Source organism: Capsicum annuum, chromosome 8 (genome assembly GCF_002878395.1).
Source record: "Capsicum annuum cultivar UCD-10X-F1 chromosome 8, UCD10Xv1.1, whole genome shotgun sequence".
In the NCBI taxonomy this organism is placed as follows: Eukaryota; Viridiplantae; Streptophyta; class Magnoliopsida; order Solanales; family Solanaceae; genus Capsicum; species Capsicum annuum.
In genome coordinates, this window is record NC_061118.1 from 1,378,286 (window position 1) to 1,396,684 (window position 18,399).

Sequence of the window (18,399 nt, forward strand, 5' to 3'; positions counted from 1 at the left end):
GTGTTAGATTTTTTTAATGATAATCATGTTAGTCTTGGATTTAATTATTAGATGCAAAGTACGTGTGATTTATGTCACATCTTAATTTATGTGATATTTTTTTTTAATAATTTCAAAAAAAAAATTATTTGATAAAATATTTAATTTTATTTATTTAAATATTTTTTTTAATTGACGTGAGAATAAATTATTCATAAACAAATATTTATAAAACCTCAAGGCCTAGATTTTGGAATCTCAAAAATAACTTCAACAAAGAACAAACACATTCACGTATAGAGGTGCCTACTTTTAACCTACTACTACTACTACTATTATTATTATTATTATTATTATTATTATTATTATTATTATTGACTCAAATTTAACATTTCAACTTTATTTTTAATTAATAATTAAAAACTAACTCACTTTCTGTATCTTGTAAACACTGCACACTAATATAAGATGTGAATTTTAAAGCTATCTTAATAAGAAACATTTTATAAATTGAGGTACTTATGCAAAAATTATTCAGATATCTAACTATAAACTCTTAGGCCTCATTTGGACGTTGTTTCTAGATCTGAATACGGAATGATTAAGACTGTTTGTTTTTTTAACATCTGAATATATGTAATTTATTTATTTGTAATAAATATGCAATTCAAATTTAAAACGTAATAAAATATTATATTATTATATTAAAAATTAAGTTATATTAAATATAAAATAAAATTAATTTTAAATTTTATCTTGAAACTATTTTTTTATCTCTTCTACCAAACGATCCTTTATTATTCACCCAACTTCGAAGTATAATCTTGACGTGTTGATTTTATTATACAGTATATAATCTTGGTGGATGGAGGCGAATTATAAGATTTATAGTATTGAATGCACTATGCTTTTAGAATTATAGATTTAGACGTATCATTATTTATTAATATAAATTTGTAGTTTATATAAAAAATGCTGAGTTCGAAAGATCGATCAGATCTCTCTCTCTATATATAAGCAAAACTAAAGGCAAGACAAGAAGCCACGTGGCACGTTATTAAAAAGTTATGTGGCGGTTTTTAGGACAAAGGTTAAAATTATTGTAATAAAATTTTTGAATTAAGAAATTAGAGATATTTAAATTTAAAAATATTAGGTTTTAGAAAAAAAATTATAACTTAATTGAAAGAGTTCTAGATGAACTCTAACTATTCATAACTTATCTCTTTCAATATTATAAAATATATTTAAATATTAAATGATAAGAAGAGAAATAAAAATAATCTATATATAATATTTGAATTTTAAAATACATCATCCTTTTAAAAAATTAGAAGTATTTAATTTGAAAATATTAAATTTTATAAAAATATTATTACTAACTTGAAAGAGTCCTAGATGAACTCTAACTATTCACAACTTATCTCTTTTAATATTATAAAATATATTTAAATATTAAATAATAATACTTAGAAGAAAAATCTATATATATAATACTCCATTTGAATTTACATTGAAATTCAAGTAGTAGTAGCAGTATTAATTATTTTGTGTTGTTAAAAAAACGGAAGAGAGGTGGTATTATTATATATAGATTATTGGAAAAAATGTTATCTTTATTATAAAACAAAAAGACTTTTATTAACTTAAAAATACAAACACGTGGTTTCTACATGGATTTATATTTTTTCATAAACTTATTTCTTTTAAAATTTAAATGTTACAAAAAAAAAATATATATGAATTTTATGTATTAAATATTAAATGAAAGATAAAAATATAATTGTAATAGTAATATTATTATTAATGATAGTATTGTAATAATAGATTTTAAATAAAGGATTGGATATACTTGAAATTGAAAATTAAGCTTTTAGAAAAAAATAAATCATTAACTTAAATCTGGAAATCATAATTGAAGAGTCCTATATAAACTCTAACTATTTCATAAATTTATCCTTTAAGATATATTTAATTGTTAAATAAAATAATAATAATAATAATAATAATAATAATTATTATTATTATTATTATTACTATTATTTTAAAAATAACATTAGGTGTACATACGTATAGAGTAACATGAAGTAGTAGTAGTGATAATAATATTTAAATCTATCTGCAGTTATTTGTATATCTATAATAGATAAATAAATAAATTTTAAAATTAAAATATTTTTAAATTCAAATTAAAATTGAAAATCCTATAATACCTCAACAAAGTTATCTATGGCTAAATAATTTCAAATATTTTGAATTATTTGAACATTAAAATATATTATTCTTTATTTTTGAAAAATTGCAGCTTTAAATATTTTTCTCAATTCAAATATGAAAAATAAGATAAATAGTAAATAGGACAAGAAAGAGTAACAACTTAATCTTTTGTAACAAAATGATTTGATTTTGAATTCAAATTTCGATTTAAAAGAAATTTGAATTGAAATGAAGTTCTGGCTTCTTGACCTCTCTTATATATCGAAATTTGAATTGAAATGAAGTTCTGGCTTCTTGACCTCTCTTATATATCTTCTTGACCTCTCTTATATATACTCCTAAAAATAACATATAATGCAAGATATCTTTCATTAATTTTATTTACTGATTTTTTTATGTTCTTCATTATTAAAAAAAAAATTGTGTTTTAACATTTTTATTTTTTGTATGTAGATAAGAGATTATCTTATTATAAGCTATTCTTCCTAATATATTCATACATGAATTCAAGTAAGTAATATTTTCATTTTAATAATATTTGTTTGCTTTAATAAAAATAAATGCGTTTGCTTTTAATGGGGCTCTTGTGCAAACCCATATGAGGCATGAATAGTAGGATTTTGGAGGTGTGGTGAGGGACAAACACATGGGGTCTGTGACATGGCTACGATGGTTGGGTGAGCCTTTTCTCCTTAGTAAAAATGTTGTGAGGCTTTTCATTATGCATTAGCATATATGTCATGTAAAGATCCTTCATCTGGGCACTGAGAAATTATTGGTCAACTTTGTTTATTTTTGCTCTACATTTCATCTATTCTTATTAAGTTGGACATAAAGGTGATATGAGGGCTTTAGATCCGTCTTGAGACTCACTATACTCCAGGTCATCTGTTAAACCAGTAGATGATGATATTTCATTACAACTTTTAGTCAAGTTTTGCTTTCTAATGCAACTATGAATATGAGTGTATGTGTACAATGTTATTATTTATTATTTTTTTATCTTTATAAATTTCCCTTAAGCATTGAAGATGTCTCTAGAATAGTATTACAACACATTTACATATTTACACACTTGTAAGAGGATTACATTTGTACGCATTTATGTATTTCAATTGATTTATAATTTTCATGATTTTATTTTCAAATTTATATTTATGTGTAATTTTTCTTTATTGATTTTGCACGTCATTTATATTGTATCAATACGTAATATTTTGCATTCCTTCAGTATTTCTAATATTAAATTGTTTTTTTATTTTTATAATAATATATATAAGAGAGATTAAAAAGGTAGAATTTCATTCGATTTCAACTATCATTCAAACTAAAATAACATATCAATTTATTGAAAGAAGACAAGTTCTTCATTATCATTATTTTTTTTCAAATACAATTCATATTTATCTTAAAATATTATATTTAAATTGAAAGAATAATTTAAAATCAAATCACATATGACATATTTCGTTATAGTAAATAACCTCTCTCTCTATATATATATAAATATATAAAAGCAAAACTAAAGGCAAGACAAGAAGCCATGTGGCAAGTTATTATATATATGTAAATATATAAAAGCAAAACTAAAGGCAAGACAAGAAGCCATGTGGCAAGTTATTAAGAAGCCACGTGGCAATTTTTAGGACAAAGGTTAAAATTATTGTAATAAAATTTTTGAATTAAGAAATTAGAGATATTTAAATTTTAAAATATTAGGTTTTATAAAAAAAATTATGACTAAATTGAAAGAGTTCTAGATGAACTCTAACTATTCATAACTTATCCCTTTCAATATTATAAAATATATTTAAACATCAAATGATAAGAAGAGGAATAAGAATAATCTCTATATATAATATTTGGATTTTAAAATACATCATCCTTTTAAAAAATTAGAGGTATTTAATTTGAAAATATTAAATTTTATAAAAATTATTATCATTGACTTGAAAGAGTCCTAGATGAAATTTAACTATTCATAACTTATCTCTTTAATATTATAAAGTATATTTAAATATTAAATCTATATCTATCTCTTTATATATATAAAAGCAAAACATAAGCAAGACAAGATGTCACGTGTCAAGCTATTAAAATAGCCACGTGGCTATTTTTAAGACAATATTAAAAGATATTTTAAGAAAAAGCTAAAAATATTGTAATAAAAATTTTGAATTGAATAATTAAGTATTTGAATTTGAATAAATTATCCTTTTACAAAAAAAAGTTCATTATCAACTAATAATTAAAGAGTTCTAATAGATATATACTATTTCAAACTTATCTCTTATAAAATTTAAATGTTATAAAATATATTTAATATATTTAAATATAATTTATTTATATATTTAGGAAAGATAAAAGACTATTAAAATAATAATAATAATAATAATAATAATATAATAACAATATTAATAATAATAATAATTAGTTGTAGTAGTGTTTGCAATTGTAGTAATAGAACGTACATAGTATGTAGAACTATAATAATAATAATAATAATAATAATAATAATAATAATAATAATAATAATAATAATAATAATAATAAAAATAGCAATAGTAGTACATACGTAAATGGTAAATAATCTGATTTGATTTCAAATAATTTTTTAATTCAAATATAATATTAGAAGATAAATATGCATTGTATTTAAAAAATTAAAGATAATGAAGGACTTATCTTCTTTCAACAAATTGAAATATTATTTGAATTTGAATGAAAGTTTAAGAAATTCTACTTCTTAATCTATTTGAATTTGAAGTACATTATCCTTTAAAAAAATATTTTTATATAATGTGGTTTGATTTCAAATAATTCTTTTAATTCAAATATAATACTAGAATATAAATATGCATTGTATTTAAAAAAAATAAAGATAATGAAGAACTTATCTTCTTTCAACAAATTGATATATTATTTGAATTTAAATGAAGGTTGAAATGAAATGAAATTCTACTTCGTAATCTATTTGAGTTTGAAGTATATTACGCTTTAAAAAAAGATTTTCATTCTTTAAAAATAAAAATTCATAATTAATGAATTCTAGTAGACATTTACCATTTCAAACTTAGCCTTTTTAAAATCTAAATGCTATAAAATATATTTAAATATAATTTATTTACATATTAGAAAAAGATAAAAAATATTACTATTAAAAAATCTATATATCTCTCTCTATATAAAAGCAAAACTAAAAATAAGACAAGAAGCCACGTGGCAAGATATTAAAAAGCCATGTGGCAATTTTTAAGACATAACTTAAGAATATTGTAATAATAATATATTAAAATTTTTAAAATATTTGAATTTTAAAATATATTATTCTGTATTTGAAAAAAAGATTTCATTAGCTTAAAAATAGAAATTCATGATTAAAGAGTTTTGAATAAACTTTTACTATATCTTATTTATCTCTTTAAAAATTTAAATAAATATTATAAAACTATCTAAATATAATTTATCTAAATATTAAATAAAAGTTAAAAACACAACAATAATATTAATAATAAGTAAAAGTAGTAAAATTAGTAGTAGTAGTAGTAGAGTGTAGTAGTAGTAACAACAACAACAACAATAATAATAATAATAATTAAATAAGTAAATAGTAATAGCGACAATACATATAATAGAAAGGGTAATAGGAGTAGTAGTATAATAATGATTAATAATAACTAAGTAGTAAACTCTTATATTTCTTAAAGTTATATGTATCAAATGTAATGATAAATATTTTTTTTTTTTTATTATTATTATTATTATTATTGATGAATTAAAATAATATATATTTTTGGTGTACATCTAAAACTTATACTTATTTGCAATTATTTTAAAATATAAATTAGAATGTAATAATTAAATTCAACATATATCTACTTGAAATACCTTTATATATTTAAGCTGTCAATTGATTTTTATAAAAAAAATTAACAACAACAAAAAAAGAATGAATGAAAGATAGAAAAGAAAAGAAAAGAATTTTGTAAAAAAAAACATGAAAACCGGGTAAACTACTAAAAGATAATTAAGAGATTGTTAATTTTAAATTAAAATAATTATAAAATAAAACTACATAGAAAATAGTTAGTTGTCATACGAGAGTGTTCTAATTGGACTCTTATTATTGTTTAACTAATCATATAAGATGTTCTCTATTCTATCAATTTTTTTTTGAATTTCAATTGGAGATACAATATCTTCGTAAAGATAAAATAATATTTTTTAAAAATTAATATTAAATATATTTATTTCATATCTTGATTATCTATATCTATATCTTCTATATTAATAATGAGTTAAAAGATTAGAAATATTTAAATTTGAAAATATATTATCCCTTATTAGAAAAAAAGATTTTCATTACCTTAAAAATCGAAACTCATGGTTAAAGAGTTCTATAAATGGACTTTTACTCTTTCATGTATTTATCTCTTTAAAAATTCAAATTAATATATAAAACTATCTAAGTAAAATTTATTTAAATATAAAAAAAGATAAAAATATATTAATAATACAAATAATAAATAATAAACAGTAAAAGTAGTAGTGTGTGGTGCGTAGTACTTGTAATAATAATAATAGTTAATTAAATATATAGTAATAATCGTAGTAGTAGTAGGATATTGATTGGGATAAATATAAATTTTAAAAAATAGAGGAGAAAAATCTTATAAATATTATTATAATTTAATAATTTACAATTAAATATAAATAAAAATTCCTCCAATTATCCCACTTATAAATATTATTATTAAATTTAAGTTAAAATTAGTTGTTGGTTGTGAATTCTCTTTTTATATAACAACTATAAGATTTTGCTTCTGTATTTGTTAAAATTTATATTTATTCTAATCAATATCCTAATCAGTTAGTTTTTTGAATTTAAATTTAAATAAAATTCAAATTTGAATGAAGTTTTTTGAACTTTTTTTTAAAGTAATATAAGTAATATGTTTTAACATGATCGAACAAGATCTATTAATATAAAATAATTATAAATAATATTTTAATATTATCCGCGCATAGCGGGGGTACGTTTACTAATTTTCATATACAAGCATATCTGAATAGTATTGAGAGAATATATTATATTTTAAAAGAGTCTGAATACTATTGAGACTCTTTTTAATATCTGACTGATCCAGAGGATTTCAGATACATTAAGAGTCTGTTAAAAATAAATGTACTTAATGGACTGAAGTAGAATTATTTAAATTTAGACCTCCGTTAAGTACAAATAAATGAGACCTAAGTTAAATTATTTATTTATCGATTGAAATTAAATTTAAAAGCATATATTTATGTATTATAATATTATTTAAGTTTACAAATATAATTACACATTAGTTTAAATTTTTTAAAAATAAAAATTTTTAATCCAGCAAAAAGTCACGAGAGAGCACAAAAATAAAAATAAGAAAATGAAAATTATCAAAATTGTTTATTTCTTCCTATGTTGTCGTGTTCCATTTTCCACTATTAATTTCCTCTTCCTCTTTTAGTCTATGGTTGCATCTCTTCTTGTTCCTTAATTAACCACTTCAAGTAAGTAGTTTATTTTTTATTTTTACTCGTCATATTTTTTTAATTTAAAAATATTAAATTAATTTTATTCAATTTAGCTTGTAAAATTAGATTAAATTGACTGTCAGTAAGCAAAACGTGACAAGTAAAAATGGAGAAAATGGAGGAAGGGAGTATTTATTTTACATAGGTTCTTGATGATTTTGCTGATTCAGATACTTTTCTTTAATGGGTATTTTGATTCTTGATTTTCCAGTTGTTAGTTGTTACTATATTTTTTTTCTTAATTAAGCACTTAAAGTAAGCATTTTTATTGTCAATAATTTAGTAGTTTCTTAGATGAGTTCTTGATGATTTTGCTGATTCAGTAGCTTTTCTTTAATGGGTATTTTGATTCTTGATTTTTCAGTTGTTAGTTGTTGCTATTTTTTTTTTTCTTAATTAAGCACTTCCAAGTAAGTATTTTTATTGTCAATAATTTAGTAGTTTCTTACATGAGTTGTTGATTATTTGCTTATTCAGTAGCTTTTCTTTAATGGGTATTTTGATTCTTGATTTTCCAATTGTTGATTTGTGTGAAAGAATGGTGTTTGTTTGTGAATATTTTGGTAAAGGTGTTTTAGCTGTGAGCTTGTGACTGAAAAGAAAAAGGTAACTTTAAACAAACACCACGCAGTGTGCTTTTGTGTTTTTTGTTAGTTATATTCTGTCCTAAGTCGAGGGTCTATCGAAAACAACCTCTCTACTTCATCAGATGAAGTAGGACTGCGTACTCTTTACCCTCCCCAGACCCCACTTTGCGGGAATACACCGGGTATGTTGTTGTTGTTGTTGTTGTTACTGCATAGTGGTTTTTGCTGATTGGGCAGTCCTGTATGCTGGGCAGTTTGATTCTTGATTTTCTAATTATTGATTCATGTGAAAGAATGGTGTTTGTTTTTGAATTTTTGCTAAAAGTGTCTTACCTGTGAGCATCTGAGAGGGTCTATCGGGAACAACCTCTCTACCCCACAAAGGTAGGCGTAAGGTCTGCGTACATGCTACTTTCCCCAACTCCACTTGTGGTATTGCACAGGATATGTTGTTGTTTTAGCTGTGAGCACGTGATTGGAAAAAAAGTCAAACTTTAAACAAACACTACATCGTGGTTTTTGCTGATTGGGCAGTCCTATATGCTGGGCAGTTTGACTCTTGATTTTACAATTATTGATTTGTGTGAACGAATGGTGTTTGTTTGTTTCTGAATTTTTTGCTAAAAGTGTTTCAGCTGTGAGCCTGTGATTGAAAATACTGAACTTATCTGTAAAAGCTTTATTGCTAAGCTTTCTAGTCACAACAAGATTCTTTTTTATGTTCCTTCTGTCTAATGTATTTAGATGAGTTAATAACAAAAATATCCTCCCAAATCTATATTGAAATTAGAATTCCACTGCGTTTAAAGGCTAAGTTGCTCAGACTCTCCAAAAATGATGCCGCACCCGTGTCGGATCCTCCAAAAATGCACTACTTTTGATGGATCCGACACGCACTTGATGATATTTTTGAAGAGGCAAAGCAACATAGTTTAAAGGAGTATCATAGGTTAAATTGATCTTTCTTTAAGAATATCAAATTTCCATTATCTTAGATAGGAGGTATGGAGGTCGATGATTAGGGTAGATAGTTGACGTTGTCTTGCTTTTCGATGGTATTAGGCTTGGTGGTAGTCTAGAGAACTATGTTTGTCGTAGTATTAGCCTTGTTAATATTTTACTCTATGTTGTTTATCGTGTTTCGGTTATCGCACTATTTTGTTGTTGTTACCGTTCCTTTTCTGAAGGCTCTGTACTGCTTTCCTTATTAGTTGTCATGTTTTCTTCACTGCCGTTTTTCTTTTCATATCTACTCTGATTTGCTTCACTCAAATTGAGGGTGCTTCACAAACAACCTCTCTACCTCCACGAGGTAGAGGTAAGGTCTGCATATATACTCTACCCTTACCAGATCCCACTTGTGGGCTTTCACCGTTAGAAACGTTGCTTGAGGAATTCAATAATTCAGTTGTGACATGTCTGATTTTCTGTACTGGTGGAAGTTCCTATTATAACACGCAGTACAAGTTGTGATTGTTGATCTCATGCTCTCTTTTGTTTCTTCTGGGTCTTTGCCCTCTTAGCTGGGAAAATGGATAAAGAATTCGAAGCATCTCCGTCGGCATCCTCTTTCGATTACGAGCTTTATGAAGGAGATCCTGATCATCTTAGAACTGTTATTGCTGCACCTGACCCAGCCAGTCCGTACATCGATCCTGCTTCGATCAAACTTAAACATAGGATTGGGCGTGGATACTTTGGTGATGTTTGGTCAGCCACGCATCATCAATCAACCACTGATTACGATGAGAGTCACGAAGTAGCTATAAAGATGTTACATCCTGTAAATGAGGATCAAGTAAAGGCTTTCTTAAGTAAGTTCGAGGAGTTATGGGTGAATTTGAAATCTAAACAAATCCAAGGCATTTGCTGGTTGCATGGCATCTCCGTATTATCTGGAAGGGTGAATTTCCGTCTGCATCATTTCTCTTACCTCTATACGGTATGTTATATTTGTTTCTTGCTCTTTACTATCTGAATAATGTTTGTGTATAGATCTGTATAGCTATGAGATCCTATGAGTGGTCAGTTGGTGATAAAATGGCTCGGCTGAAAGGAGGGAAGCTTCAGTTACCTGATGTTCTTAGGTAATAGACTCTACGTTATTATCAGAAAGGTAAAAGTTTTCGTTATGAAATTTGCACTTGCTAATACGGAGTGCTCATGTGTACAGATATGGTATTGAATTGGCTAAAGTAATACAAGAGTTGCATTCAATGAATGTCCTTGTTCTAAACCTTAAGCCAACGAATTTTCTTCTGAATGAACATGACGAAGTGTTCCTCGGAGACTTTGGGATACCGTATCTTCTGCTTGGAGTTCAACCGGCTGATGCAGATCTAGCTTTTAGGCTTGGAACTCCGAGTTACATGGCTCCGGAACAGTGGGAACCTGCGGTTAGAGGACCAATAGCTTGTGAGACCGATGCTTGGGGATTTGGGTGCAGCATTATTGAGATGTTGACTGGTTTTCCGCCATGGTTTGGTAAATCAGTCCAAGATATATATCGTTCAGTGGTGATAAACCAAGAAAAGCCACAACTTCCCGGTGGCCTCCCTACTGCTATTGAGAATGTTCTCAATGGCTGTTTTGAGTATGATTTCCGCAATCGACCTCTGATGGTGGACATTTTGCAAGCATTTGAAAGGTTTCTCTCTCTCTCTCTCTCTATAACCCCCCACCAAAACCCCAACTACTCTTTTTCTTCCAACGGCAATAGCCTTAGTCTGGCTGTTTTACATGCCTATCAAGTGTCATAATCCTTTCAATTTTACTTCTTAGATAGCATTAGTTGATCAGCGCTGTTCACCGAGCTGATGCGATGCTCAACTATTCCTCCCCTGCTTACATCATTTTTTTTTAACGTTGTTTAAGTTAGAACAGAAAAGATTCGAGTTTGAATATTTCTCTTTCTTATTTCGACTTGCTTACTGATTCCCAATACAATGACTGTTTCCCTTGACCTGTCGCCGCATTTTTTTATTCGTGTCTTAACCTGTTGCCCTCTCAATTTTCTTGCATTTCTAGCCTTTTCAGTGACTGACGTGGAGTAACTCTAATTGTGAAACCTATTATCTGCTTTTGTGTACGTTGCGTACTGGAGAAATTGGGATTATGCATGTTAGTGTGAGTCGGTGTGTAGAAGGGACAAAGTAAATTTGGATTGAACTGTTATGTATGGAACCAAAACTGATTTGCGGCATTAGTCACGTGTAAAGTTGACGAAGATCTTATCAGAAATGCATATAATTTGGTAATCGTTAGCATAGAAGTCTCCTAGTTAGAAGGTTCTTGAGTAGGTTTTCTCTACCTAGGCCGTTTAGTCGCATGTCATATCCCGACTTCCGATCTTTGATTAGCTAGTGAATTCCTCTTATCATGTGAAATTGTGAATAGATTGTTACTGTCCTGTTACTATCTGCTGTTTTTTTGTTACTTGTGTTCTTTTTCTCGACTGCTTTAGGCAATTTTTCCCTTGAGCCGAGGGTCTATCAAACACAGCCTCTCTACCTCTGCGGTAGGGGTAAGGTCTATGTATACTATAATAACTATACCCTCCCCTGACCGCACTTTGTGAAATTATACTGGGTATGTTGTTGTTGCTGTAAATAGCCTACAAAGATCACTTCTGAACTAGTCCGTCCAAAGAATGATCATCATGTTCCGGGTTGGCTCGAGATTTTTACGTGCTTTGTTGGAAATAGATGAATATGTCTTCGCTGGGTGGTAAAGTTCCCTTAAACTTAATTGCGTCTTTGGCAGCTCGAAGAATGCTGTATATACTGAAGGAGAGTGGAGCAACATCGTAGGGACTTTGTCTGACAAAAGCAAAACCCGTGGCTTTACCACATGGTACCTTTCAAAAGATCTTCTTGAAGTTGGAGATGCTATTCGTTCGAGAAAAATGTTCAACTCCAGAAAGTCTCAAGATTCGGCTTTGTTAGAAGGAACTGTTGTTGGTCTAGAGAAAGATACTGATCGAGACGGATTTGTTCTCGTACGAGTCCCTAATTTGCCGAGTCCGCTGAGGGTAAATGCATCAACCATAGAGAGGGTTACATGTGGTTTGGCAACTGGAGATTGGGTGCGTTTGGTCAATGAAAAGAAGAAGCACTCCTCCGTGGGTATCCTACACTCCGTGCACCGTGATGGAAGCGTAACCGCTGGTTTTTTAGGCTTAGAAACATTATGGCGAGGACATTGTTCGGAAGTCCAAAACGCATTCCCGTATTTTCTGGGAGAATTTGTGCAGTTGAAATCAAACGTCAGAACTCCCCGGTTTGAATGGCCTCAAAAACGGGGAGGCAGATGGGCTACCGGGAGAATATCACAGATACTTCCAAACGGTTGTCTCGTTGTTCAGTTTCCAGGAAGGATGGTGTTTGGCGATGAACCAAATACTTTCTTGGCCGATCCAGATGAGGTGATCCACGTATCGTTTGATACATGTCCTGGCATTATCGAAAAGTATCAGCACCTCGAGGATTTTCACTGGTCTATTCGACCACTTTCTATTGCATTCACCCTATTTACAGCAGTAAAGCTCGGTGTATCTGTAGGAAAATGCATTAACGCGAAGCTGAAGAAGGACACAAAGGATCACAAGACGGCCAGCGATGGTCGTAGTCAAGATGGTCCGGCTGGTGGCAAGTTCGCCTGGCATCGACCAACTGTTGCAAATATCCTATTTAAAGATGGTGCTAGATAATCCGTACTTATTATATGTCGAAAATGTATATATTTTGTAGCGAATTTTTGAAGTACAACAGCGTAAAACTTTATATTATCTGGTGCTATAAACTCTGTATTATGTTGGATTTGTGATGGTGTGTATTCATGTTTTGTAAATGCAAGTTTCTGAACATCTCAGAAATGTTGAATTTGAGTTATATTATTCTTACAAATACTCAAAGGTAGGGGTACGGTTTGCGTGCACTCCATTCTCGTTACATTTCAGTTATGAAAATATACTTGGGGGGTACCGGGTCCCAAGTCCATCCACCGAATCGTGGACTAACACTCACCGAATCGGGCCAAAAACGATCTGTTCATGCCGTTTCGCCTGTTTGACCACCAAAATGGCCCCATCGGACCACCCAGTCCGCTCTATAGTCTGTCTGGGGGCTGTCGATTGATTTTCGCTTGGATCCGGCATCGGGCCTCGGGCCCATCCACTGAACCGTGGGCTAACACTCGCTGAATCGGGCCAAAAAGGGTCCGTTCGTGCTGTTTCACCCGTTTGACCACCAAAATGGCCCAGCGGCTCCGCCGAACCACCTAGGTCCGCTCTACAGCCCGCTGGGGGTCTGCCGGTCGATTTTCGCCTGGATCTGGCCCCGAGCCCACCCACCGAATCAGGCCAAAAACGGCCCGTTCATGCAGTTCGCGCGTTTGACCACCAATATATTGTTGTTGTTGAAAGCTGAGAATTCATCGAAAACCACCTTTCTATGAGGTAGGGCTAAGTTAGGCATATACTCCGCCCTCTTTAAACCTCGCTTATGGGATTATGCTAGATATGTTGTTGTGTATCGTAATTGACAACACAAATATTATTTGCAGTATCGGTATAATTTACTTTGTGATACGCCAATTTTATGTGATACTCGTTCTTTCTTAATCAGTCTTAAAAAAACGAACACCTTTCTATAGTCAGTTATTTAACTTTAAACTCTCGTTTTACCTTCTCGGTACTTATTTTGGGCCCCAACTAATTTAAATTCACACTGTATAGCCTCTCTACCTCTACGAGAAAGCGGTAACGTCTACGTACTCTTTACCCTCTCTAGACTCCACTTGTTGAATTTCACCGAATACGTAGAAATGCACAATAGATCCTCGTGGTCCGATCCTTCTCGAACTCCGCACATAGCGAGAATTTTAGTACACCGAGCTGTCTGTTATGTTGTTGTTGTATATCAATTTTTGATTCGTTTGTTCTTTTAGTGATTCTCATTAAATCCAATATGGTGAATGGTTATAACATAAAGACCAAAATTGCCACTTATAACCAAAATAAAAACTAAAAAATTGGACCACTAACAAGTCACAATATTTAGAGTAAAAGAATATTAGTACTTCCTATAAATAACATTTACTACTTATTGGTGAATGTGAATAACAAACTTACCATATTTGGATCATGTTGCAATTATTATTTGCTCTATTTTACCATATTTTGCGAGTTTTATACGTCTAACTATCACTCTGTTTGTATTATACACACCTCGATGTCGGGTTGACCTACACGCACCTGTAAGTTTTCTAACTTTGAGTATGCACGTCTAAACACCTCAATTCGTCTTCATAGTGTCGGTTGTACGTACACTCTTGTAACACCCCGTACTTAATTACGTGCATTAGCCATGGTTATATGTGTTGGAGTATATGTATTGATCATAAGTTAGGTATATATGAGTTTAAGTATGAGTATTGATTATTTTGAGATGGTTTCAAGTGTATAGTTTGATTATATGTGTATAGGAATCGACTTTATTTATACCGGAATTTGCTCGTTGAAGTTCTATGCGAAGTTTATCGAGTTAGCTTTCCAACGATATAAAGATTTCTGAAAACAGATGAGTATCGGATATAAGCGAGCATGTTCGAAACTTGAAAACGGTGGACGCAATGAACAGTAAATGTGCAGAAATTTTCTGCACACAAAAGTACTGCAGCCAAACAGATTTTTGGGTCGACTTTAAACGATCATAACTCCTTGTAAAAAATGAACTGTGTGAGCTGCTATATATCGATGAGAAGCCCTGAGAGTCTTCTTTCTAATGCAATTGGTTTCACCCAAATCCATTATCGGATCAAAGAGTTATGGTCGATTTACTTTAGCCTATCAAAACAGTCCACCATGGACAGATTCGGATTTACTTAAATTTTAAGGGCAATATGGTCATTTTCCATCACCTCATGGACGAAAATTGGTCATTATATACATATACTTAGCCTCATATCCATCATTTATCATCCAAATTATTGAAGAATAAGAAACCCTAGCCTAAGTTCAACTCCAATTATCTTGTGATTCAACCGTAGAAAATCTAAATTGATTCCGTAGTTGTGTTCACCGTCTCGAGGGCTTCGAGAAGCACCCCTTATTTGTGCCAACAGGACTTCGAAATCAAAAGAGCCATTTTATGGTAAGGATATAAATTATGTTGGTGTTATTTATATGGATATGTATATATATATATATATATATATATATATATATATTTATATATATATATATATATATATATATATATGCATGTGAGAATAAGAATTATGTTATTTGATTGTTGTTGAAAGATGATTGGAAATGATGTTGGATTATTCTGGTGCATGGTTGGATTATGTTGAATTGTGAAGGGATTTGGTGTGATGATGTGGTATTGAAATGATGATTATATATATATATACACATAAACCTATTGTTCAAGTTGGTTTTTGGAATGCTTTGCAAATATTGGTTGTATGGAATTATGGAAGAGAATTGTGGTGTTGGGTTGCTAATACTAGATGCCAAACATTTCATTGTAGATAAGTGATTTGTAAAGGCGGGAAGTTGTGTTGAATTGGTATCCGAATCTACAACGAGGTATGTAAAGCATACTCTAACGATGTTCTTTGGCAAGAAAACACCAGTGTTCCATCAAGTAAGATTCCGAGGTTGTCCAAAAACATGTATTGTTCTACATTACCAACGAAGTTGTTTCCATTCTATAAAGTGTCAAAGTGTTTCATTGATATACCAAAAGGCTCCTATTTCATTGTTGTGATATTGATGATTCCAAAACACATTGTTGATGTACCAATGAGTCTTTATTACATCGTTATTGTATAGAAAGTCTATTACTTGGTTCCTATTGATGCATCATTATTCCAACGGTACTATATTGACATGAACACTAATGTAATAATCTCAAAAGCTTTTGAACTAAGTTATTGGAAAAATCTCTTATGTGTGTTACTTAATATACGTGTGGGTGGTAGCTCAGGGGCTTAAGCCTAGCATGGGCCGATCCCGATATTTGATATGATTACAGTTGATATGTACCGGGGGCAGCCTAATGGTCACAGTACGGTACAGTATTGATTATTGTTAGGTGGTTGGAGGTTCGGGAGGAGGAGGTAATGGCGAATGATAATTGTGAAGAATAAAATGAACGAATGTATACCGTTCCACAAATGTGTTTGAATTCAAGAACCCAATTCAGATTAATGATAATGTACATGATCCTAAAAGTGTTTATGAAGTGTGGTTCACTTCTATTGTGATTTATTCACTTGCGTCTGATTTTCTTGATCCCCCATATCCCATATGATTATTTACAGCTTTACATACTCAGTACCTATTTCGTACTGACGTCCCTCACGGGGGACCTACATTTCATGCTGCAGGCATAGGTGCTTCAGCTCATTCACAGCATAGATAGGAGCCAGGTCATACAGCTATTATTGGTGAGCTCCAGTTTGCTTCGGAGCTTTCCGAGTCGGTCCCTTATGTTTTGTTATTGTACAGGAGTCATGTGTGGGCGGGCGTTTGTCCCGACCCTAGTTATGTCATGTATATCCTAGAGGCTTTGTAGACATAAGGAAGGGTAAAGTCATGGAAGTTTATATAGTGATGTTATATTTGTATATGTGGTGGCCCCGACGGCCAAGTATTATATATATATATATTTGTGTGTGTTGTGCTGATACAGGTAATTAGACCCTTCTATATGCAACGAAGTGCTGTCCAAATTTTTGGTGACATGTAAGTGAAAGTACAGGTATCTGAACGGGTTCTCCCGGGCCTTCTCGGCTTCGGGTGCCAGTCCGGCCCGATGGGATTTTGGGGCGTGACAACTCTGGTCTAACTTACAAAATGATCTAGACCGGTAGCGGAGTCAGAATTTTTATTAAGGAGGTTCAAAATCAAAAGATGTAAGCACACGAACTAGCCAAAGGGAGTTCAACATCAACTATATAAACATAAAAAATAATTTTAACCATGTATAAATGGTTAAAAAAAATTTGCCGAACCGGGTTCAAATGAACCCTCTAGCCATAAGGTGGCTCCGCCCCTGATCTAGACATATCTAAAATTTATGTCATGTCAGCATCCAGTGTCCACGATACACAATGGAGACTAGTTGGAGCGCATTTAGTTACCCGTTGGGATCAAGTTGAGGTGTCATAGATGTGCACTCAAAAAGTCGAAACGCTAATTTGTCAGCTGTTTATGTATTATTACGCGTAAGAAAAACATGGTTAATTAATGTATGAACACGCAAAAAAATTGATAATTCAGATGTGTTTTTGACCGTTAACTCGAATAAAAAGGTCCACATATACCCCTGCGTCTACATTACTCCAAGGGAATTACTTAGACCTTTTTAATTATAAAGGAGTAAATGCACTGTTTCCACCCTGAACTATAAACGAAATTGCCGAGATACACTCCAACTTAAAGGGGGTCCTATTACCCCTGGACGAATTAAAACCGTATTTTTGGCAACCTTAAGTGACTTGTGGCACATACGTGTGACTACGTGGACCTTCAGTATGTTGATTCAAGCAGTGTGTCACGTAGACACTTAGGTATAAGGGATAAGTCATCCCGAGATAAAATGAAAGATTATTTTATTTCATGTTTGGTTGGAGGTATTAGTTAATACTGGGATAACTTATCCCACCATTTACACCATATTGATGGATAAGTTATCCCATATGGATGGTGGGATAAGTTATCCTAGGATTAATTATCCCGGGATAACTATTTTCCAACCAAACGACCTCTTAAGGTTTCCAAAAATACGGCTTTAATTAGTCCGGGGTAATAGGACTCCATTTAAGTTGGAGTGTGTCTCAGCAATTTCGTTTATAGTTTAGGTTGAAAATAGTGCATTTTCTCATTATAAAGAGATAACATTGAGAATTTCTATGAGTCGATAAATTGGCGAAGGGTGTAGATAAAATAAATCACAAACTTAAAAGGACATTTTTACCCTTTTCCATTTTCAATAATACATAATATATAGTGTACATATTGAGATCTAATGCAACT

General features: G+C 30.7%; 1 protein-coding gene across 5 annotated transcripts; it reads left to right on the forward strand.

Moving 5' to 3' along the window:
- The first annotated feature begins 7,596 nt into the window (after positions 1-7,596).
- On the forward strand, positions 7,597-13,243 carry LOC107838787 (E3 ubiquitin-protein ligase KEG). 5 transcript variants are annotated; one of them, XM_016681986.2, is made up of 5 exons: positions 7,597-7,743; positions 9,878-10,257; positions 10,350-10,441; positions 10,528-11,001; positions 12,117-13,243. In XM_016681986.2, exons 2-5 carry the CDS (start codon positions 9,886-9,888, stop codon positions 13,060-13,062), a joined length of 1,884 nt encoding a protein of 627 aa, XP_016537472.2. In that variant the 5' UTR covers positions 7,597-7,743; positions 9,878-9,885; the 3' UTR covers positions 13,063-13,243. The 5 variants fall into 5 exon arrangements, with proteins under 5 accessions (XP_016537472.2, XP_047250235.1, XP_016537470.2 ...); XM_047394279.1 differs by having other exon boundaries at positions 7,645-7,743; positions 9,862-10,257; XM_016681984.2 differs by lacking the exon at positions 7,597-7,743 and adding an exon at positions 7,755-7,954.
- The last annotated feature ends 5,156 nt before the right edge of the window (positions 13,244-18,399 follow it).